Source organism: Centroberyx affinis, unplaced genomic scaffold (genome assembly GCF_046629955.1).
Source record: "Centroberyx affinis isolate AG114_WGS23_722 - 3 ecotype Tasmania unplaced genomic scaffold, CSIRO-AGI_Caff_v1 ptg001775l_1, whole genome shotgun sequence".
Lineage (NCBI taxonomy): Eukaryota > Metazoa > Chordata > Actinopteri > Beryciformes > Berycidae > Centroberyx > Centroberyx affinis.
Window position 1 is genome coordinate 544,285 of NW_027280168.1, and position 16,062 is coordinate 560,346.

At 44.2% G+C, this 16,062-nt stretch overlaps 3 protein-coding genes across 3 annotated transcripts; all 3 read right to left on the reverse strand.

Moving 5' to 3' along the window:
• Window positions 1-1,960: 1,960 nt before the first annotated feature.
• LOC139652236 (protein S100-A16) lies at window positions 1,961-6,552 on the reverse strand. Its single transcript, XM_071529237.1, has 3 exons — window positions 6,375-6,552; window positions 2,665-2,786; window positions 1,961-2,478 (listed from the first exon to the last, which is right to left on the reverse strand). The coding sequence occupies exons 2-3, from the start codon at window positions 2,782-2,784 to the stop codon at window positions 2,323-2,325; spliced, it is 276 nt and encodes a 91-aa protein (XP_071385338.1). The 5' UTR covers window positions 2,785-2,786; window positions 6,375-6,552; the 3' UTR covers window positions 1,961-2,322.
• Window positions 6,553-7,251: 699 nt separating this feature from the next.
• On the reverse strand, window positions 7,252-8,877 carry LOC139652265 (protein S100-A11-like). Its single transcript, XM_071529277.1, has 3 exons — window positions 8,788-8,877; window positions 8,453-8,609; window positions 7,252-7,674 (listed from the first exon to the last, which is right to left on the reverse strand). The coding sequence occupies exons 2-3, from the start codon at window positions 8,579-8,581 to the stop codon at window positions 7,540-7,542; spliced, it is 264 nt and encodes an 87-aa protein (XP_071385378.1). The 5' UTR covers window positions 8,582-8,609; window positions 8,788-8,877; the 3' UTR covers window positions 7,252-7,539.
• Window positions 8,878-10,414: 1,537 nt separating this feature from the next.
• On the reverse strand, window positions 10,415-15,812 carry LOC139652217 (toll-like receptor 12). Its single transcript, XM_071529205.1, has 12 exons — window positions 15,625-15,812; window positions 15,282-15,414; window positions 14,832-15,172; window positions 14,386-14,712; window positions 13,971-14,187; window positions 13,625-13,792; window positions 13,198-13,506; window positions 12,765-13,025; window positions 12,431-12,619; window positions 11,779-12,213; window positions 10,675-10,883; window positions 10,415-10,544 (listed from the first exon to the last, which is right to left on the reverse strand). Exons 1-12 carry the CDS (start codon window positions 15,810-15,812, stop codon window positions 10,436-10,438), a joined length of 2,886 nt encoding a protein of 961 aa, XP_071385306.1. The 3' UTR covers window positions 10,415-10,435.
• Between the last annotated feature and the right edge of the window lie 250 nt (window positions 15,813-16,062).

Below are 16,062 nucleotides of genomic sequence, written 5' to 3' on the forward strand. Positions count from 1 at the left end.
CACAAAACTGCATGTAAAAGTACAAAATAACCCTAGAGAAAGGCAGAGAAACTGTTTTTAGCATTGACATCTGTCTTCTCCATCTTTGAGCCTTCCTGTGTTTCTTACCTGAGTGGAGGACGAGTGCTGGCCTGCGGGTCAGGTGGAGAGAAAGAAGGTTACAGCGACTGATGAGGAGGATGAGGAGGACAACGTCTTAAATACATCCCTCTCTCCACCCATCCCACTTCTCCCCTCCTCTTCTCACCCTCCTTCCACCTGTTGCTCCTCTCCTCTTTCCCATCCCCCCATCTCCTCTCCTGCTTCTCTGTTTACGCATCAGACACCTGCCACCCGTTAAATGGACATACATAAGATCCACCTGCCCCCTCTGTCAGAGATGTCACTAATGGTACTGTAAACTACAGCAAGACATTAAGTAAATAGTTTCACCCATAATATGACCACAAGCCCTGACACTGACCTCTGTAAGTGCCCTTGTATACTTGTTATTTTCAGATGTCAGTCTGTGTGGGAGTTAAGTAACTCAGCAGATATTGATTGTAGATCAGATACTTGTGGATTACAGAGTTTGAGAGAAAATTGCTGCACAGTATTCATTCTCTGATGAACTCAACACACTAGACCAACAGCTTTTCCTGCATACAAAGAGCTGTGGTGTAGTAACAATGACATATCACTTACTATGTTACAGCTCACTATTGTGACAGTGGATTACTTTGCTACCCTTTGTGCAGACATTTTGTATTCCGGGTCAAAACAAACGAGAGGCCAGGAAGGAGTAAAGGAGTGCTAAGATAAATAACCACAAAAAGATTAATAACTTGAAAACTCGCCAAATAGGTCTGACCCTATAAACCGGCTGGAAAACAGTAACCTGGGTAGTGTAAAGAGTGTGTGGGGTTAGGTTATTTATTGAAGGAGGCTCATGCTCGATAGAGTATCAAAAGGATTAGTGTAGTGCCGGTGAATGGAGTCATCACACCTGGCAGCCATGCAGAGAAATCCCCACACAAAGACTTTGCAGAACACGAACATACACACACACGCTCATGCAAGCTCACACACACACACACACACACACACACACACACACACACACACACACACACACACACACACACACACACTGATAAACACATTCACACCTCAAGCTCCAACACACTATACATGCACACCTAAAACATACAAAGAAGGCTCAACTACAAATGCATTTGGACAGATGAGCACAAGCACTACAGGACATGTGTATGCTTCCACCAGACATAAAGCAGAATAACGGATACATACAGGCAAAGGACATGAAAAGTAAACGAAAAGCAAAAATGAACAGCTGAAATGCATAAATAATCATGTATACTTCAAAGAATGATCTAGAATAGTGCACTTATAAAAGCAAACAACATCTTATGGACATTCAACATTTATACAAATGCACTGCCATTACAAGATGTCTTGAAATTGCATCTACTTGTTTATGTTTCTTTGCTGCAGTATATTGTGTCAGTGAGGGGGGCAGCACAATGTGTGTGTGTGTGTATGTGTGTGTACACCATATGTGTGTATGTATAGTGTTGCAGAGTGTAGGTTGGTGCACAATGGGAAGCGTATACATTGGGATCTGGTTGCAATAGTTGATGCATCTAAGGCTGCTGAGTTTGACCATGTCAGGTAGGCCACAACTAAATTTAGCAAGCGTTGCAGGTGGCTATGAAAGGAGCAGGTATCATTGCAGCAGTGGGTGTGCCTGTGGGACAATGTCATACTGTATCAGGGAATCCACCATGAACTAGCTGAACTCAATACACACCTGTGCTGGATTTCCCAATGGCATCTAATGGAGTTAATGGAGTAATGGTAATGTCAGCGTTTAGGCGCTTTGGGGAAGCACAAATGTAACAAGCACGATTTGAAGCTTAATTCCCTTGAATGATGATGGAGGAGAACGCTACACACGATAGGGGTTTAATATAAAGCCTTTATTATTTTGAAAAAGTATCCTTTGTATAATTTTTGTAAAAATAGACAAACCCAGCTCAGAGTCCTTGAATGTGTCCTAGACAGTGGACATCATTATAGAGTGACTTATAAAAAGCTTGATCTTGAAACAGACATTAAGGCGGAGTTTAGAATACAAATGGCTGATTAATTGAGAAAATGAATATGGACGGTCATGAAAGAATGTACACATGATGTTTGGATCATATGGAATTCAATGAAAATACATAAAAGCGCAAACAAAATCACTGTTAATTTGCTGATCCACCACACACACTGCAACTCAACAGGATCCATGTTGCGAGGCGCCGGCTAGAGAAGCATCTATGAAGCTGCTGCATTTGATCCACTCTTGCTCTGGCTGACGGAGTTGGCCAGGTAGCCAATCAGAGTGAGGTATTCCTGGAAGCTGACCTTTCCATCGTTGTTCTCATCCAGTCCCAGCCTCATCTCTTTTATGGCGGAAGAACTGTCTGTATCCTGGGAGGAACAGGTAGGGAGACAGAGACACAGACACAGGATAATCTAAGTAGTAATATGATGCTTCTTTTTGAAACAAAGACTGTAAAAGATATACTAATATGATGGATAATCTGTGTTATTCGATAAGGAGAATGATGGAGAACCATCCACAGCAGAGGGTAGAGTGGTTATGGAGGTCCTTACAGACATGATGTTGCCAAGCTGTTTCTTCACCAGTTTCTGGAAGTCTGACCCTCCTAGGTTGTCCTTCCCCCGGGCCGACTTCAGATACACACTCACCACCGTCTTGATGGCTGACTCCATATCTAGGGAGAGAGAGGCAATGAGAAAAGGGGGCAAGGAGAATTGAGTAGGGGAGTGAAAAGGAGAGATAGGGCCATATCTTAGAAAGTCACACATCATGCTGTCGGGGAGCTAATTCCATCCCTGTGTTAGACTAACAGTTCCTACGTATTAACTTGAAAATATATTTAGATTGGACATGTGGATGTCTAAAAGGCTTTACTCTAGTTATTAAGCACATCATATTTTTGGAGTGCTAAGTCCATTCCTATCTTAAAACAGACAGGAGAACGGTAGATCATAACTTGAAAATGTATTTGGATTGGGCACATTTGACTGGCCCAGATTAGGGCTAATTCTGTGCAGTCATGCTGTATATTGTAATTTTAGATTCCACAGTTAATATTTGCAGAACAATGATATATCTTTAATAATAAATACAATTATTCCTCAAATTATCAAGAGTAATAATCAAGATTAATAATTGTGATCACAATATCATGGTATTAGATGGATCACCAGAAAATGCATCTGGATCAGACACACTTGGATGCATCACATCAACATAAACATGTGAGAAAGGTGAGACACGGGTGATGTCAGCATAGAGGAAGAGGAAAGGGAGCGAGGGACAGGAAGCAGCCCAGCCTGAAGGCTCGCTGAAGTAAACAGAGTGAGAGAGGGAGGGATGGAGGGATGGAGGGATGAAGAGGAGGGGAGTCTCTGGGGTAAACACAATGGAAGCTGTGATCTCTGACAGTGGACATCTGATCCCTAGAAGCCAGGAGGCCATAGGCTCAGATTACTGCCTGCTGCCCGTCTGCTGCTGCACTCCTCCCCTCGCAGCAAGGCTCTGAACACATCACATACTGTAGGAATATACTGCATACTGTATACACATACTGTAGGAATATACTGCATACTGTAGCCAAATACACGCTGAAAAACATGTCAACCAAGAAGTGAATGTGAGCACACGCACACATGCACCAAGAGATGAACCTATGCTTGAGCAAAAGCCAATATACCTCCACTGAGGTTGTAGCTGTGTACAGATATGGACAGAGAGTCAATTTTGGGACCATGCCATGTTTCTTCCTCTACTGAACCATCGACACATCCCGGTTTGCGTATTGGGATTTCTCTGTTGGCTCATTTCACCCACTGCTAATTGCCAACTGGCCAAGGATAGGAACATGATGAAAACACATTTGTGCTTTCATCAAATGTCAAATCTAGCATAAAAATGGAAACAAAGTTTGTGCCCAGAGATAGAGTAGAGGTTAAGCCCTTTGCCTCTGAAGCCTGATGTACGCTGACTCTCCGCTACTCTCCTCTCAGCTTTCCTATTGTCTCAACAAACAGTAATGCTAAGGGAATTGGACTACTTACAAAAATAAATGAGTAAAAAGGCTATAAATAAATACTACAAATTAAAGTCCTAACAAAAACAGTTGACGGTGGTTGACATTTCAAAGTCTTGAGTCAGTAAGTATCACTTGTTATCTGTGCAGCAGTGTGCGGTGAGGCCTTGCATGCCGCAGGTTTTCCAATAGGTATCGGAAACTGTCCTGAGGCAGTGGTGGTGGCAGTAGCCACAGGATGGGTGCTGATGAGGGTGCCAGGGTGATGTCAAGTGACATTAAGAGTAACCGTAGAACCCCGTAAACCTCCCATCTGACACAGTTGTCACACCTCAATGCTCACACTATGGGCCTACATACACCTATACCCTAACACAGACAAACAGACAGACACACACACACACACACACACACACACACACATAAACATCTACGGAAGGCCAACAGCAGTTAGGACTTCTGTTGCATTAACCTAATTACAGGGTGAGCGAGAGCTCGGTCAGGCACCCGAGCCCAGGATTTTGTTTCATATGCTTCTCTGCAATGCCAACACACACACACACACACACACACACACACACACAGTTGCACAAAGACACACTACTCTTCATGCATACAAGTGAGCACCTGTCATCACCATGTGTTGTTCATCATTATTTAATAGGCAACTAGTTGTCCCAACACCTTCCTAATGCTCTCTACATGATTAACACCAGCACAGGAGCAGGCAGACGTGTCTGTATATGTGGAAGTGACTTGGGGTCAGTGTGAGTGTGTGTGTGTGTCTCTGTATCTGTGTAGGCAATATATCAAAATGACTGACTGGTCACCATCCATTAGTGTCTCTCGCTGCTGTAAACCTGAGTGTAATGAGATGAACGTGAAACCGAGCCGGCTGCAGTCAGAACTGCGGACAACAGGACCACAGAATTACAAATGGGTAGAAAGGAACATGGTGGGGTGAGTAAGAGGAGTGCAGTCTGTCTAGGTGGCTTGGGAATGTGTGCTGTGTACACAGAGGCTCAGCATTTAGCCTATCCAGTGCATTCAGATCCAATGCTTGGAGGGCTACTTTGTGACTGGAATGACTCAAGTGCTATGAAGTCTTACGAGAAGTCAGAGGCATTGCTTGATTTTCATATTGGTCCCATTTGTGAAATATGGATGTATCACAAATAGGTGGTGATTTGCCTTTAGTTGTCAGTGTTACAAATTGCTTCAAGGCCTGACGGGTTTAAACCAGTTTACAGGTTGGCCAGGTGATTCTGCCCCACCCCTCCCCCCGCCACGACAAGGTGTGACAAGCAAGTATGCAAGAGCACAAAAAAGCTGTTATCAGTCCAACTTGTCCTTCACTAAAAAGCATGGCAACTGGACAACTCTCCCCAATTCACGAATGTCCTGGAACACTGACACAAACCTTTTGAAGCGCCTTAGACAGGAGCGAGAGAGATCATCCGCAGAGATCATCACTGTGTTGAGTGTAACTGTCACTGGCAGCGGGTCAGTTCGGTTCATGAGCATTGATTAATCCCAGTGACCAATCAGCCCCGGCATGGACGTGCTGCTCGCGCTAGGTGTGACTGACTGCCTTCCTGTATGAGCATGTTACCTGTCATCGCCCGGGTCGCTATTTCTCCGCCGCGTCATTAACTACACCAGGCTCGCCATTCGATTCGGGCTACCGGAGTCTTATCATAACGTTAATAATTAAAACTGGTAAGGGCTGAACTGACCGCCGTTACAATGCTTTCGGTAGCCCCGTGTGTGTTATTGTTGTTTACGGAGCGATAACGGCCCCAGCGCATATGCCAAATCTTGTCAACGCCGTGCGTAACGGAGACGGCAGGGGCTTGCCCGCCCGTGTCCCCCATTTACATTTAGCCCTAACTAATCCTGGCAATTTGTAGATAGCCCAGAGGCAGAACTGACACGCGGCAAATAAATAAGTAAAGGTGAGGAGTCCGATTTCTCCTGAAGTGTAAAGGGATTGGGGTTAGATTACCAGCAAGGAGAACCCAATACCTGTGGCCATCAAGCTGGGTAATGACAATAGAGCCGCTCGCAAACTATACAATATTCATGGCACAGTGGAGGAAATGAGCTAAACTGACACACATTTTCGAGTTTGCCCGAAGGACAAGTTGGATCCATCAGCACGAAGAGTTAATGAACTATAATGAACAGTGTCCAAATTCACTCCAGAGACGCAGCCAGAAAGTCAGAATAAGAATAAACTATACTCACCGTTAGTACAGGGAACAAAAGGCAAGAAAAAATATTTAGGCAACTATTCTCTATTTATCTCTCTCTTATGGATCCTTCTCTCCAGTCTCAGACGAGATTACCCAGCAGCACATAAGCTATCTTTCCCGTAATTTAATTTCTCTCTCCAACCAGCTTTTTTTTCATTGTGTCATAGGGCGTGTGCCTGGGAGAAGGAAGGAATGTGGAAAGAGGTGCAGCTGGAGAGGCTGGACCAACAGAGCAGTTTCTCAACAACATTACCACCAAACTTTCCGTTGTTCAACCGTAAACACGAGCCACAAGCTTGCCAGTGTGTCTAATCTATGTGAACAGATATTCATGCATGCATATTTGCTTTTTCTGTGGCATGCATGATGATTTTTAGATACTTTTTTCTGGCATACTCTTCTGCCTCAACATGTACGAACAAGCGCGCGTGCGAATGTGCGTGTGTGTGTGTGTGTTTAAAACTTTCCCGATACACGCATGTATTAAAGCCACACCCTAACTGCAACTTTAGTCAGATGAGTAATGAGAATGGAGAAACAGTGTTCACTAGAAAACAAAACTTCTGACCAACTAACAGAAAAAGAACTGAACAATAACAACCATAGGCACGTTTCACATTTTATCAAACATGATTTCTACCCCTAAACATCAAAGCTTGGTTTAGCACTATTACGGCTCTATCTGTCTCCTGCAGGGACTGATAAAACACATGGGGCCCATTTTCTAAGAATTAGACAAACCACGAAGCCAAGAATACATTCTGCTTACACACAGAGATTCTCAGTTTTCACAGACAATACATTCCCAGTCCAATGCAACAGTCTTACACACATCCCTGTAAGCACAAGCAGCCGTCTGTGGAGTGTGAGTGTGTCAGTGTGTGTATATTGTGAAACAGGATTAGTTCTACTGTGGCAGGTTTGGTGCAGTAAGTGTATTCTGTGGAGACTGTTACTACCAAGCTGGGAGTTGTTTCTGGTGAAAGCAAGGAAAGGATGGGATTTAATAAAGTGCAGATTTAATCATAAGAATCACATGCAGTGCTAACAGAGAATATGGTGTTTCCATCTGGCTAACTTCCCATTGTTTCAAACTGAATGCCACACAGACAAGTCACTAACACACACAGGGTTGTAACAAAGGATCAGAAGGCGCCCTATTGGTTGAATCCCCCGTGCTGGCTAGCCAGACGTCCAATCAGCTGCCAGAACTCCAGGAAGGTGAGCTCTCCATCGCTGTTGTCGTCCAATGAGCTCATGAGTTGGTCAATGACAGCAGGGTCACCAGCATTCTACAGGAAAATACAGTTAAGTGTTACATATAGGTACATGGAAGTGTATCTCAGTGCTGTTTTGTATTCCTTGCTCTCTCAACCCCTCAAATCATCAGCACTGACAGTCATATTAGACGAGCTATGATCCATATTACTGCTAGTGTAGCGGTTCAATCCAGGGTAAGAGGGGAGGAGACAAGGCGGAGGCTAGCTGACACCACTGCCATGAAGACCAGTTAAGCAGTTCATGCAGCATCAGCAGAGGTGGTTTGGCACAAGGATCTCTGTCTCTGTCACCATCTAGTGACCATCATGAATACTACAACCTTTAAACGCAAGCAGAGACACATGGAATTTTCCACACTTGGAACAGGCAGCCCCAGCCGTCCTCAGGCCTTAAGACCTACTTATTGCTATTTGTACTCTGGTTCAGCATGCAGAATGCAGAAAACTCCCCCAAAAAACAGGAGTAGATAAGACTGGAGTTAAAGAGGCAAGCTCTGCTGCCAACTCTTGCTTGATGACAAACTCATGTGTTAGTGTATGGCACCTTATGTGTAAACTTCAACATCAAACACTGAATGAAGAGTTTCATTCCAACATGTTGTATCAGGTATCAGAAAATATCAAAATGAATAAAATGCATGTTGGATTGAAAACCCTCCATCAGTTATTATGTATTAGAACATACAATAGAGTGATACTAGGCTATGATGTTGAAAAAAAAACCTTACAAAAATCCACTTATATAATTATCACTGCAATATTACTGATTGTTAAACCTACTAACGCTTACCTTGACAAAGTTAGGAAGCTGTGATGCGACCAGTCTCTGGAACTCGTCTCTGCTCAGTGTGTCGGAGGAACCATCGCTCCCAGCGAATGCCTTGAACTGGGACACCAGCACACCAATGGCAGACTCCATCACAAGCAGAGAGACCGACACGAAGGAACTGGTAAAAGTAAATCCTGATTAGTATTTCCAGTTAACACACAGTGAATGTAGGCTATTTATTAAGTTTGTTTTTCTAAGATAAACCTAGGAGAGGAGGGAAACAGCAGCAATGTTAAATAAGTGACATAACTGAAAGCATGTTTAAAGCAATACAACGATAGAGACAGAAGACTCACCAACTCAGTAATGTCAAAGAAGTGGGTAAGTTGTGAGTGTGCAAGCCTTCCTGTCCCTTTTCTACCTCTCTTGGTAAAAAAAGGTTACTCATTCACTTATTTCTCCTTATATATTTACAGCGTTTGTTTCCTGCCCACTGTTCACTGCAGTCAGTAACAGTGTAAGCCATGTTACCCAAACACTGCTAGGATGCAAACCACTGACCTCTTTCCATGACGTGACTGCATTCCCAAGGGGAACTTATGCGTGTAACTTCTCTCTTGCAGGAGTTATTGATCACTGGGTGGATCACCTCTTCCAGCAAAGCCCCAGTCAAACTGTAGCTCAGACCGACAATTAGCATGGTCAAAAGTGTTACAATGTGTGAGCACAAAGAGAGTTTAATGTTTTGCTCATTTAATGTCATTCATTCATTTTATATCATATTTGAACCGTAGGACCTTCGTACTGTGAGGCGACAGTGCAAACCACTCTGCTGAGTTCATTAATGTAAATGCATGGAAAATAATCTCACAATTTTCACTTAGTATGTTTCACATTCAAATCTGCAGTCTGACAGAGTATGACATGGTGTAGAGAGCAAAAGGAAAGCAGTAAATTAGTTGTATTTGTACCAAATGTGTTGCAAAAACAAACTTTATTTGTTACTTGTGGCTTACATTTGAGAATGAGGTATTGCGTTACACAGCTTTGGTTTCACCTCAGGAAAGTCACATTATTTAAAGCTAGGATGTGCACAATCAGCATAATAGAGAGGCAGTTGCTGCTAGCAAGCACAATGGCTTTATCATCCTAATATCCCCACACCTAGCCTTCTTATCTCAGCTATATAACAATGACACATGCAGATACACACCCACACACACCCACACCCACACACACACACACACACACACAGCTCCATATCCCTGTACGCCTGATACAGCAGTCTACAGTTCTCCTCCCTCCATTCCCTTGGTTGTCATTGAGGGAGGAGAATGTCATACTGCTAATGTGAAATAAATGGCTTACAGAGAGGATTGAGAAATCATAATGTAGTATACAGTAGTATGAAAACAGCTGAGTTTTCTTTCCATGGGGGTATGTTACTAGTTTATGGCTGATCATACTACTTTGTCTTATGAATGAAGCTTGGCTGTAGGTCCATGTGTGTGTAAACAGGCTGAGTGTCTGTCCATATTTTGAAATGTAATTCATAATCCTTAAATTCCTTGATTCACCCCTCATGCCTTCAAAATTTGACCATGAGAATGGATCAATCTTCAACTGGAAGGTTTTTCATGCTAAAAAGTAAACAGTTTAGGTTAGGTTTAGGTTAACTCAAATTACTTACTTACTCAAAAACACAAAGTTTCAGCTTTCCTAAACACATAAGAAACTATAGGGCTGGTTGATCTACAGATTTATCTATTTAAAAAGTAAGGTCATTCTGATATAACATTATGAGAAATATATATATATATATATTGTTTGGCATTTATTGTAAAATAGGTGTATGTTATGATAGGGAATTTGCTGACAAGGTGAAAAAGTCATTTTTCATTTCATTGTGACAGGATGAAAGGATGAAATCTACTTTTATCCTGCTCCTGTGAAGAGACTAGCTTTAGCCATTGATACCAGGTCCCAGATGCTCTGCTCACCGGTTCAGTCTCTCTCTGCGATGTTACGGCGGAGACGCTCCCAGAAGGTCACCCTCTCCCCCTCATCTTCAGGCCAGTCCAGGTAGGTCCTGGTCCTAGCCAACTTAGCCAGTCTGCAGTATATCACACAACATATATGTTTTTGTGTGCTTGTCTGCATATATGGATAGATAAACAAATGTAACCACTTGTACTTGTGTGTGTGTGTTTTTCTGCGTTCTCATACATGTGAATCTCCATTACCTATGGAAGGCAGAGAGCTCGAAGGGGGAGATGTGCTCCAGGAAGATGAGTATGAGTTGATGGCTTTGCTCAGAGAGCAGGCGGTGTGTGGCCACCTTCAACTCCAGGCCGCACCAGTCACTACGCAAGTAGCGTCTGCTCAGCACACACACGGTCTTCCTGCTGCTGTAGATACTCTCTGCGATGTTGTCCACAATGCCCTTGCCCACCTGCACACAAGACACAGTCCTTAAGCTACTGTCAGGTGGTGGGTGATTGGAAAAATCAGTAGATAGATGATGGATGGATGGATGGATGGATGGATGTGATCAGAAGTCGGAATCAGAATCACTTTTATTCACCAAGTACAACAGGTGAACAAGGAATTTGACATGGCTGACCGCTAATTTGTGGTAACACATTACAAGACATACAATACAGGATTGAGGGAGGCTTGAGTACTTTGGACAATAACTCGCTAGAGTAGAACAAAATTTCTACTGGTCTGGTTGAATTGTTAGTAGCCCAGTTTTGTTTAAAAATGTATAAATGGGAGACAGAAGCACAGTTCAAATTGTAAAAGTCCACTACTCTCATCCCGAACTCTTACTTACTGCTCTTTCCCTCCTCTATTCCTCGCTTCCTTTCAGATCTCCTCTCTTTCTTTCCTCTCTGCTACTTTTAAATTAGATGTTCCACTTTCCATGGGCCTCTTCTTGACTAGTGTGCTGTGTGTTCAACTGGCTGAAAACCACTTTGTCAGCCTTTCAGGGCATAGCCAGTCCTTCCAGAAGTCTAAAAATACAAACTCAATTTTTGGATGATTTCTTGGTGGTTGGGGCATATTGGCCCAAAAGCAGTACAAATTGCTTCATGATTCTGTTAGCAAATAGAGAGCATTCACTGGCAGAATCTGTGTTCACTTGATTTTACCTCAGCTGAGCTAAATTGAAGCTGCAGAACAGCAGTTTTGATTGGCTGACAATATCTTGCTTTTTCCAGTGGGAATAAAATCCAGGTGACTGGCTGAGAATCACTTTTATTTCTATAAATATTGATTTATCTTATGAGATCTCACTGGCCATCTGGACTAGTTCTCCTATTTCTGGACTCAGACAATCTCACCTCGAAGTCTCTGTGGTGCAGACAGAGTCGAAGTCGCGGCCCTCCCTCCAGCTCCAGCCTGGGGGCCATCTCTCCCAGTACCCAAGCCTCATCACGACTGCTGAACGACACAAAGGCATCGTAGCGAACCTCCTCTCCTTCCAACAGCTCTTCCTCCACTACCCCTTCTCCTCCTCTTCTCCCTGCCCTCCTCTTCCTCCACCACCCCCGGCCCAGGCGGCGCTCCACCCATCCACGCACACGGAAGAAGAGGATGAGGAAGGGCCAGCGGAGGAAGCGATAACCCAGCGAGGAGCAGAGGAGGACAGACGAGGCTATCGCCGTGGAGATGTAGAGGAGGAAGTCGACATCGGTCTGGCAAAGACGCTCCATGGTGGACAAGAAGTTGATTCTTCGGTAGTGCCACACACACTGCTGGTGCTGCAGGGACAAGACCTGGAAAACAGGTCAATAACCAATCAGTTATCACCAATAGCACAAGTCACAAACAAGTCACTAATAAGGAATAAATTGACATGTTCAGTCAATGCATGAATTGATATAGACAGATATATGAAGACAAGTGATAGTCAAAGTGACAAATGTTATGCCATTGTCAAATGTTAGACTTAAGTACAGATAACAAATTATAGCTAAAGGAGTCTATGCTGACCTGTACACGTGGTGAGTGTTCAGCCCATTCCAACAGCCATCCGTTGGAGCAGTCACAGCGCAGGTCCACATGGTCAAATACCACAGTGGACAGATGGACGAGGGGCAGGAACACGCCGTGCAACAGTAACAGAGGATTCTCACTGTACAGACGCAACAGACGCAGGGAAACCAGATCCGCAAACATAGTCTGGTTGGAGAAAATATGTCCAGAGTGAAAAACAGAGACAGTCAGACAGACAGATGGCAACCAGTTGATGAAAAAAGAGAAGCAAGGGTTATGAGTCATGACAACAACAAAGACAACAGTGTAATCACCAGATGAAGATATGCACCTTGGTAAGGAAATTGAGTCTACAGTTGATCAGCACCAGGCTCCTGAGCTGGGTCAGGTTCCTGAAGATAACACTTGGGTCTGAATGGTTGGAGAAGTTCAGGTTGACCAACTTGAGCCTGTTGAGCTTTCGTAGCTGGTTGATGGGAGCATAGCTAATGGTAAACCTCTCCGGGTCGGCCCAGAACTCAAAGGACTCCAGATTAGGGAAGTAGGCAGCTGCGAACATTTGGCTGCAGATGAAAAACGTACCCTTCTGCTCCTTTATTTGAGAGAGAACATTTTTCTCTCAGACTGTAATAAAACATGCAGGGTAAAGCACAGAACTACAAACAGTGGCAGCTCATGTAGCTGCAGCAGGGCATAGATTTAAAATGGGAATTATAAACAAGATGGTGGATCTACAAATAGAAGAATACCTGCTGTCCCCGCACTGTGAGTTCCCGCACCTTGGGGAATAGATGGTTGTCGCAGTTTAGTAAAGAGACAAAATCCCCTATGATCTCCATGACAAAGGGCTTCTCCGGTGGAGCAAGCTGCCCTGTGTTGAAGTTGGTCCCTGGACCAACGTTAATGTGAAATCTCTGGAGTTTAGGAGGAAAGTCGTAAAACAGAAGGTTGAGGTGTAGCTCATAGATGACGTCTATTGGCCCCAGGGTCAAATCACGGAGCTCACGCTGTTTCCTAAGCACGCCCTCTTCTATGCCATCAGTGTCAATCCTGTTTCCATCCAGGTCCAGCACCTGATCAGTGTAGGATCACACCATTAAAGCCCTGGGAAATATTCAGACAAATGCATGCATACAACCCCCCTCGACACACACACACACACACACATATAAAATCTTCACATCTCATTACCTCCAGAGCAGGCAGTTCCTCAAAGTAATGGCTTCTCAGGTGAGTGAGGTGGTTCTGGGCAAGCTTGAGGATGTGCAACCTGGCCAGGCCATGGAAGGCCCTCGGAACCAGAGCAGCAATGTAGTTGTTACTGAGGTCTAGCTTCTCCAGGAGAGGCATGCAAGCAAACTGAAAATGACAGCAATAATGATGTCACCTGAAGCAAAATTATGGCCACACCATGCAGTAAAAACAAAAGATTCTACATAGCACTACATGTGTTCCTTTGGCCGTAATTATAGGTCAACAATTTCTTTCCGGAATGGTCTAAAGATAGGAATGACCTGGACCATCTGATTCCTGATACCTGGTCAGTGTTGATCTGAGTCAGGTAGTTTGCAGGCAGTAGGAGGGATGTCAGGTTCCACACAGCGCCTCTCCCTGCAGCACAGAATGAGGCATTGCTTAGCTGAGTCCAGGTCATCTCCAGAGTCTGCATCCCGGGTGTGGTGGTCCAGAAGTCCAATTCCAGACCCTGGGGTTTGGCAAAGCTAAGAGACAGTTCCCTCAGACCGCCTCCACACCTTGAAACCCAGGTTGGAAAAGATTATTAGCCTGGATGCTGCATTTTACCTCTGGTTACATAGTATGGCTAAAGGGCCTTTTACATGATCACATTACAAGTATAATATAGTCAACATTCCTGAATTGTAAAAGTTATATTTAACATTCAGCTTGAGTATATACATGTCATCATTGAGTGTGAGAAACTTTTGACATACCTGCTCATGGCCTGCATGCTGAAGTTTCTGACATGGACCTTGTACATTTCTAAGGACTGCACTCCCAGTTTGGTCACCAGTGTGCACATTTCATCCAGAGTTGGAGAGAAGTCCTTGATATAACTTGATATATATACCTCAGCCACCTTGCCTATCCCTGACTCCCACAGCTGACCCACCCAGGTGTCCTGGAGACTCAGGCCCACCCTGGACAGGCTTTGGAACACAGACAGGGAGCCAGACTCCACAGTCTGGACTGGGTTTCCCTGCAGATCCAAATCCTGGACCCTGGAAAGGACTTCAGTTGGCCAGGCATCAGATCCAGCCCTTGGATGAACAGGATGGGATACAACTGAAGTCAAATACAGTATATATATGAACTGTGAAGTTTAGTTAATGTACTGCAAAAGAACAGATAGAGCCAAAGCTTTGAACCAGTCCCATACCTATTCACACAGCCTCTGTTCCTGATAGTTGCCACCTGGCTGTTCAAAAGCTCCAGAGTCTGGAAGCTCTTCATCTCCTGGATGAGTAGGCAGAAGACCTCCCCCAGGTCCCGCACTCCCACCTGATTTACTGTCAGCTTCCTCAGCCCCACCAGGGGAAACAGCAGCGTTTGGGGGACGACAGACAGACACACCCCTATCAGGGTGAGCTCCTCCAGGCTAGCCAGACCCTGGAAAGCACCCAACTCCAAGGTGCAGTTCACGCAGCCTGCACCAGTGGGGTAGGTGTTGATGTATAGGAAACGCAGTTTGGACAAACCAGAGAAGGCCCCAGTAGACACCTGGAAAAAGACAGTGGAGGCTACACAACTTTTCATTCTCACAAAGATTGTCATAACCTTCCTACACACCCCTTGGGCCAGGCCAGAAAGACCAGACTTCATAATGTACCTTAGCCAGTCCTCCATCCAGCTCTAGCATCTCCAGTGAGGGGAGGTGAGAGAAGGAAGCATGAGGGAGGAAGGAGTCAGAGTGACGGATACACAGGGTCCGAGTGTCAGGAAACACCTCCTTCAGGCCTAACCTTTAGACAGATATTGAAACACTAAGAATCGATTTGCAAGAACAAAGGAAATTTGCATTCACAATCCACCAAAATTTTTGGAAAAGCAGAAATGTGAATAGTGCCAGGTGAATCATATCTTCACTATGTATGATATTATTTTGTCATGGTAATACAACCTTTCTGTATTTAAGATCTGATTCAATTGTTGGTACTGGAAACTGAGCCCACCTTAGATTAGTAACATCAGCACACTCTGTATAGGGTCCCAGGCCCGGCGTATGTTGACACTGAATGGTGCCTCCGATGTCCTTCTGAACATACTCATCCTCCTCAAACCAGTCACAAAACTGTCTGATCAGAGCCTCCACACCCCCCCCGCCACACAGAGCGCGCAGCAGCAGCACACTCACACACATACTTACACAGGACCAAGGCTTACAACCCATAATGAGAGCTTTGCCTGTATAAGAGACAATGACAATAAGGAATTGGCTATTAGTTTATAAGAATGAAGAAGTCATATATAATGAAATGTAACTGCATAAAACCTCTGTAGTGTTCAAGGAGGTATGCATATTGTTTTTTTGTAATATGTAAGAAATTCTAGCAACTATATGAGATTTCCTTGAGTCAGAGCTGGGTTATATTTATCTCTCAGCACTTAAT

Coding starts and splice junctions, on each gene's coding strand:
- LOC139652236 (XM_071529237.1), bottom strand. CDS start 2,784: ATGGAGTCAGCCATCAAGACGGTGGTGAGTGTGTATCTGAAGTCGGCC. Junction 2,479..2,664: donor AGCTTGGCAACATCATGTCT/GTAAGGACCTCC, acceptor TGTTCCTCCCAG/GATACAGACAGTTCTTCCGC.
- LOC139652265 (XM_071529277.1), bottom strand. CDS start 8,581: ATGGAGTCTGCCATTGGTGTGCTGGTGTCCCAGTTCAAGGCATTCGCT. Junction 7,675..8,452: donor AGCTTCCTAACTTTGTCAAG/GTAAGCGTTAGT, acceptor ATTTTCCTGTAG/AATGCTGGTGACCCTGCTGT.
- LOC139652217 (XM_071529205.1), bottom strand. CDS start 15,812: ATGTGTGTGAGTGTGCTGCTGCTGCGCGCTCTGTGTGGCGGGGGGGGT. Junction 10,884..11,778: donor TGCACCACAGAGACTTCGAG/GTGAGATTGTCT, acceptor TCTTGTGTGCAG/GTGGGCAAGGGCATTGTGGA. Junction 10,545..10,674: donor GAGCTCTCTGCCTTCCATAG/GTAATGGAGATT, acceptor GATATACTGCAG/ACTGGCTAAGTTGGCTAGGA.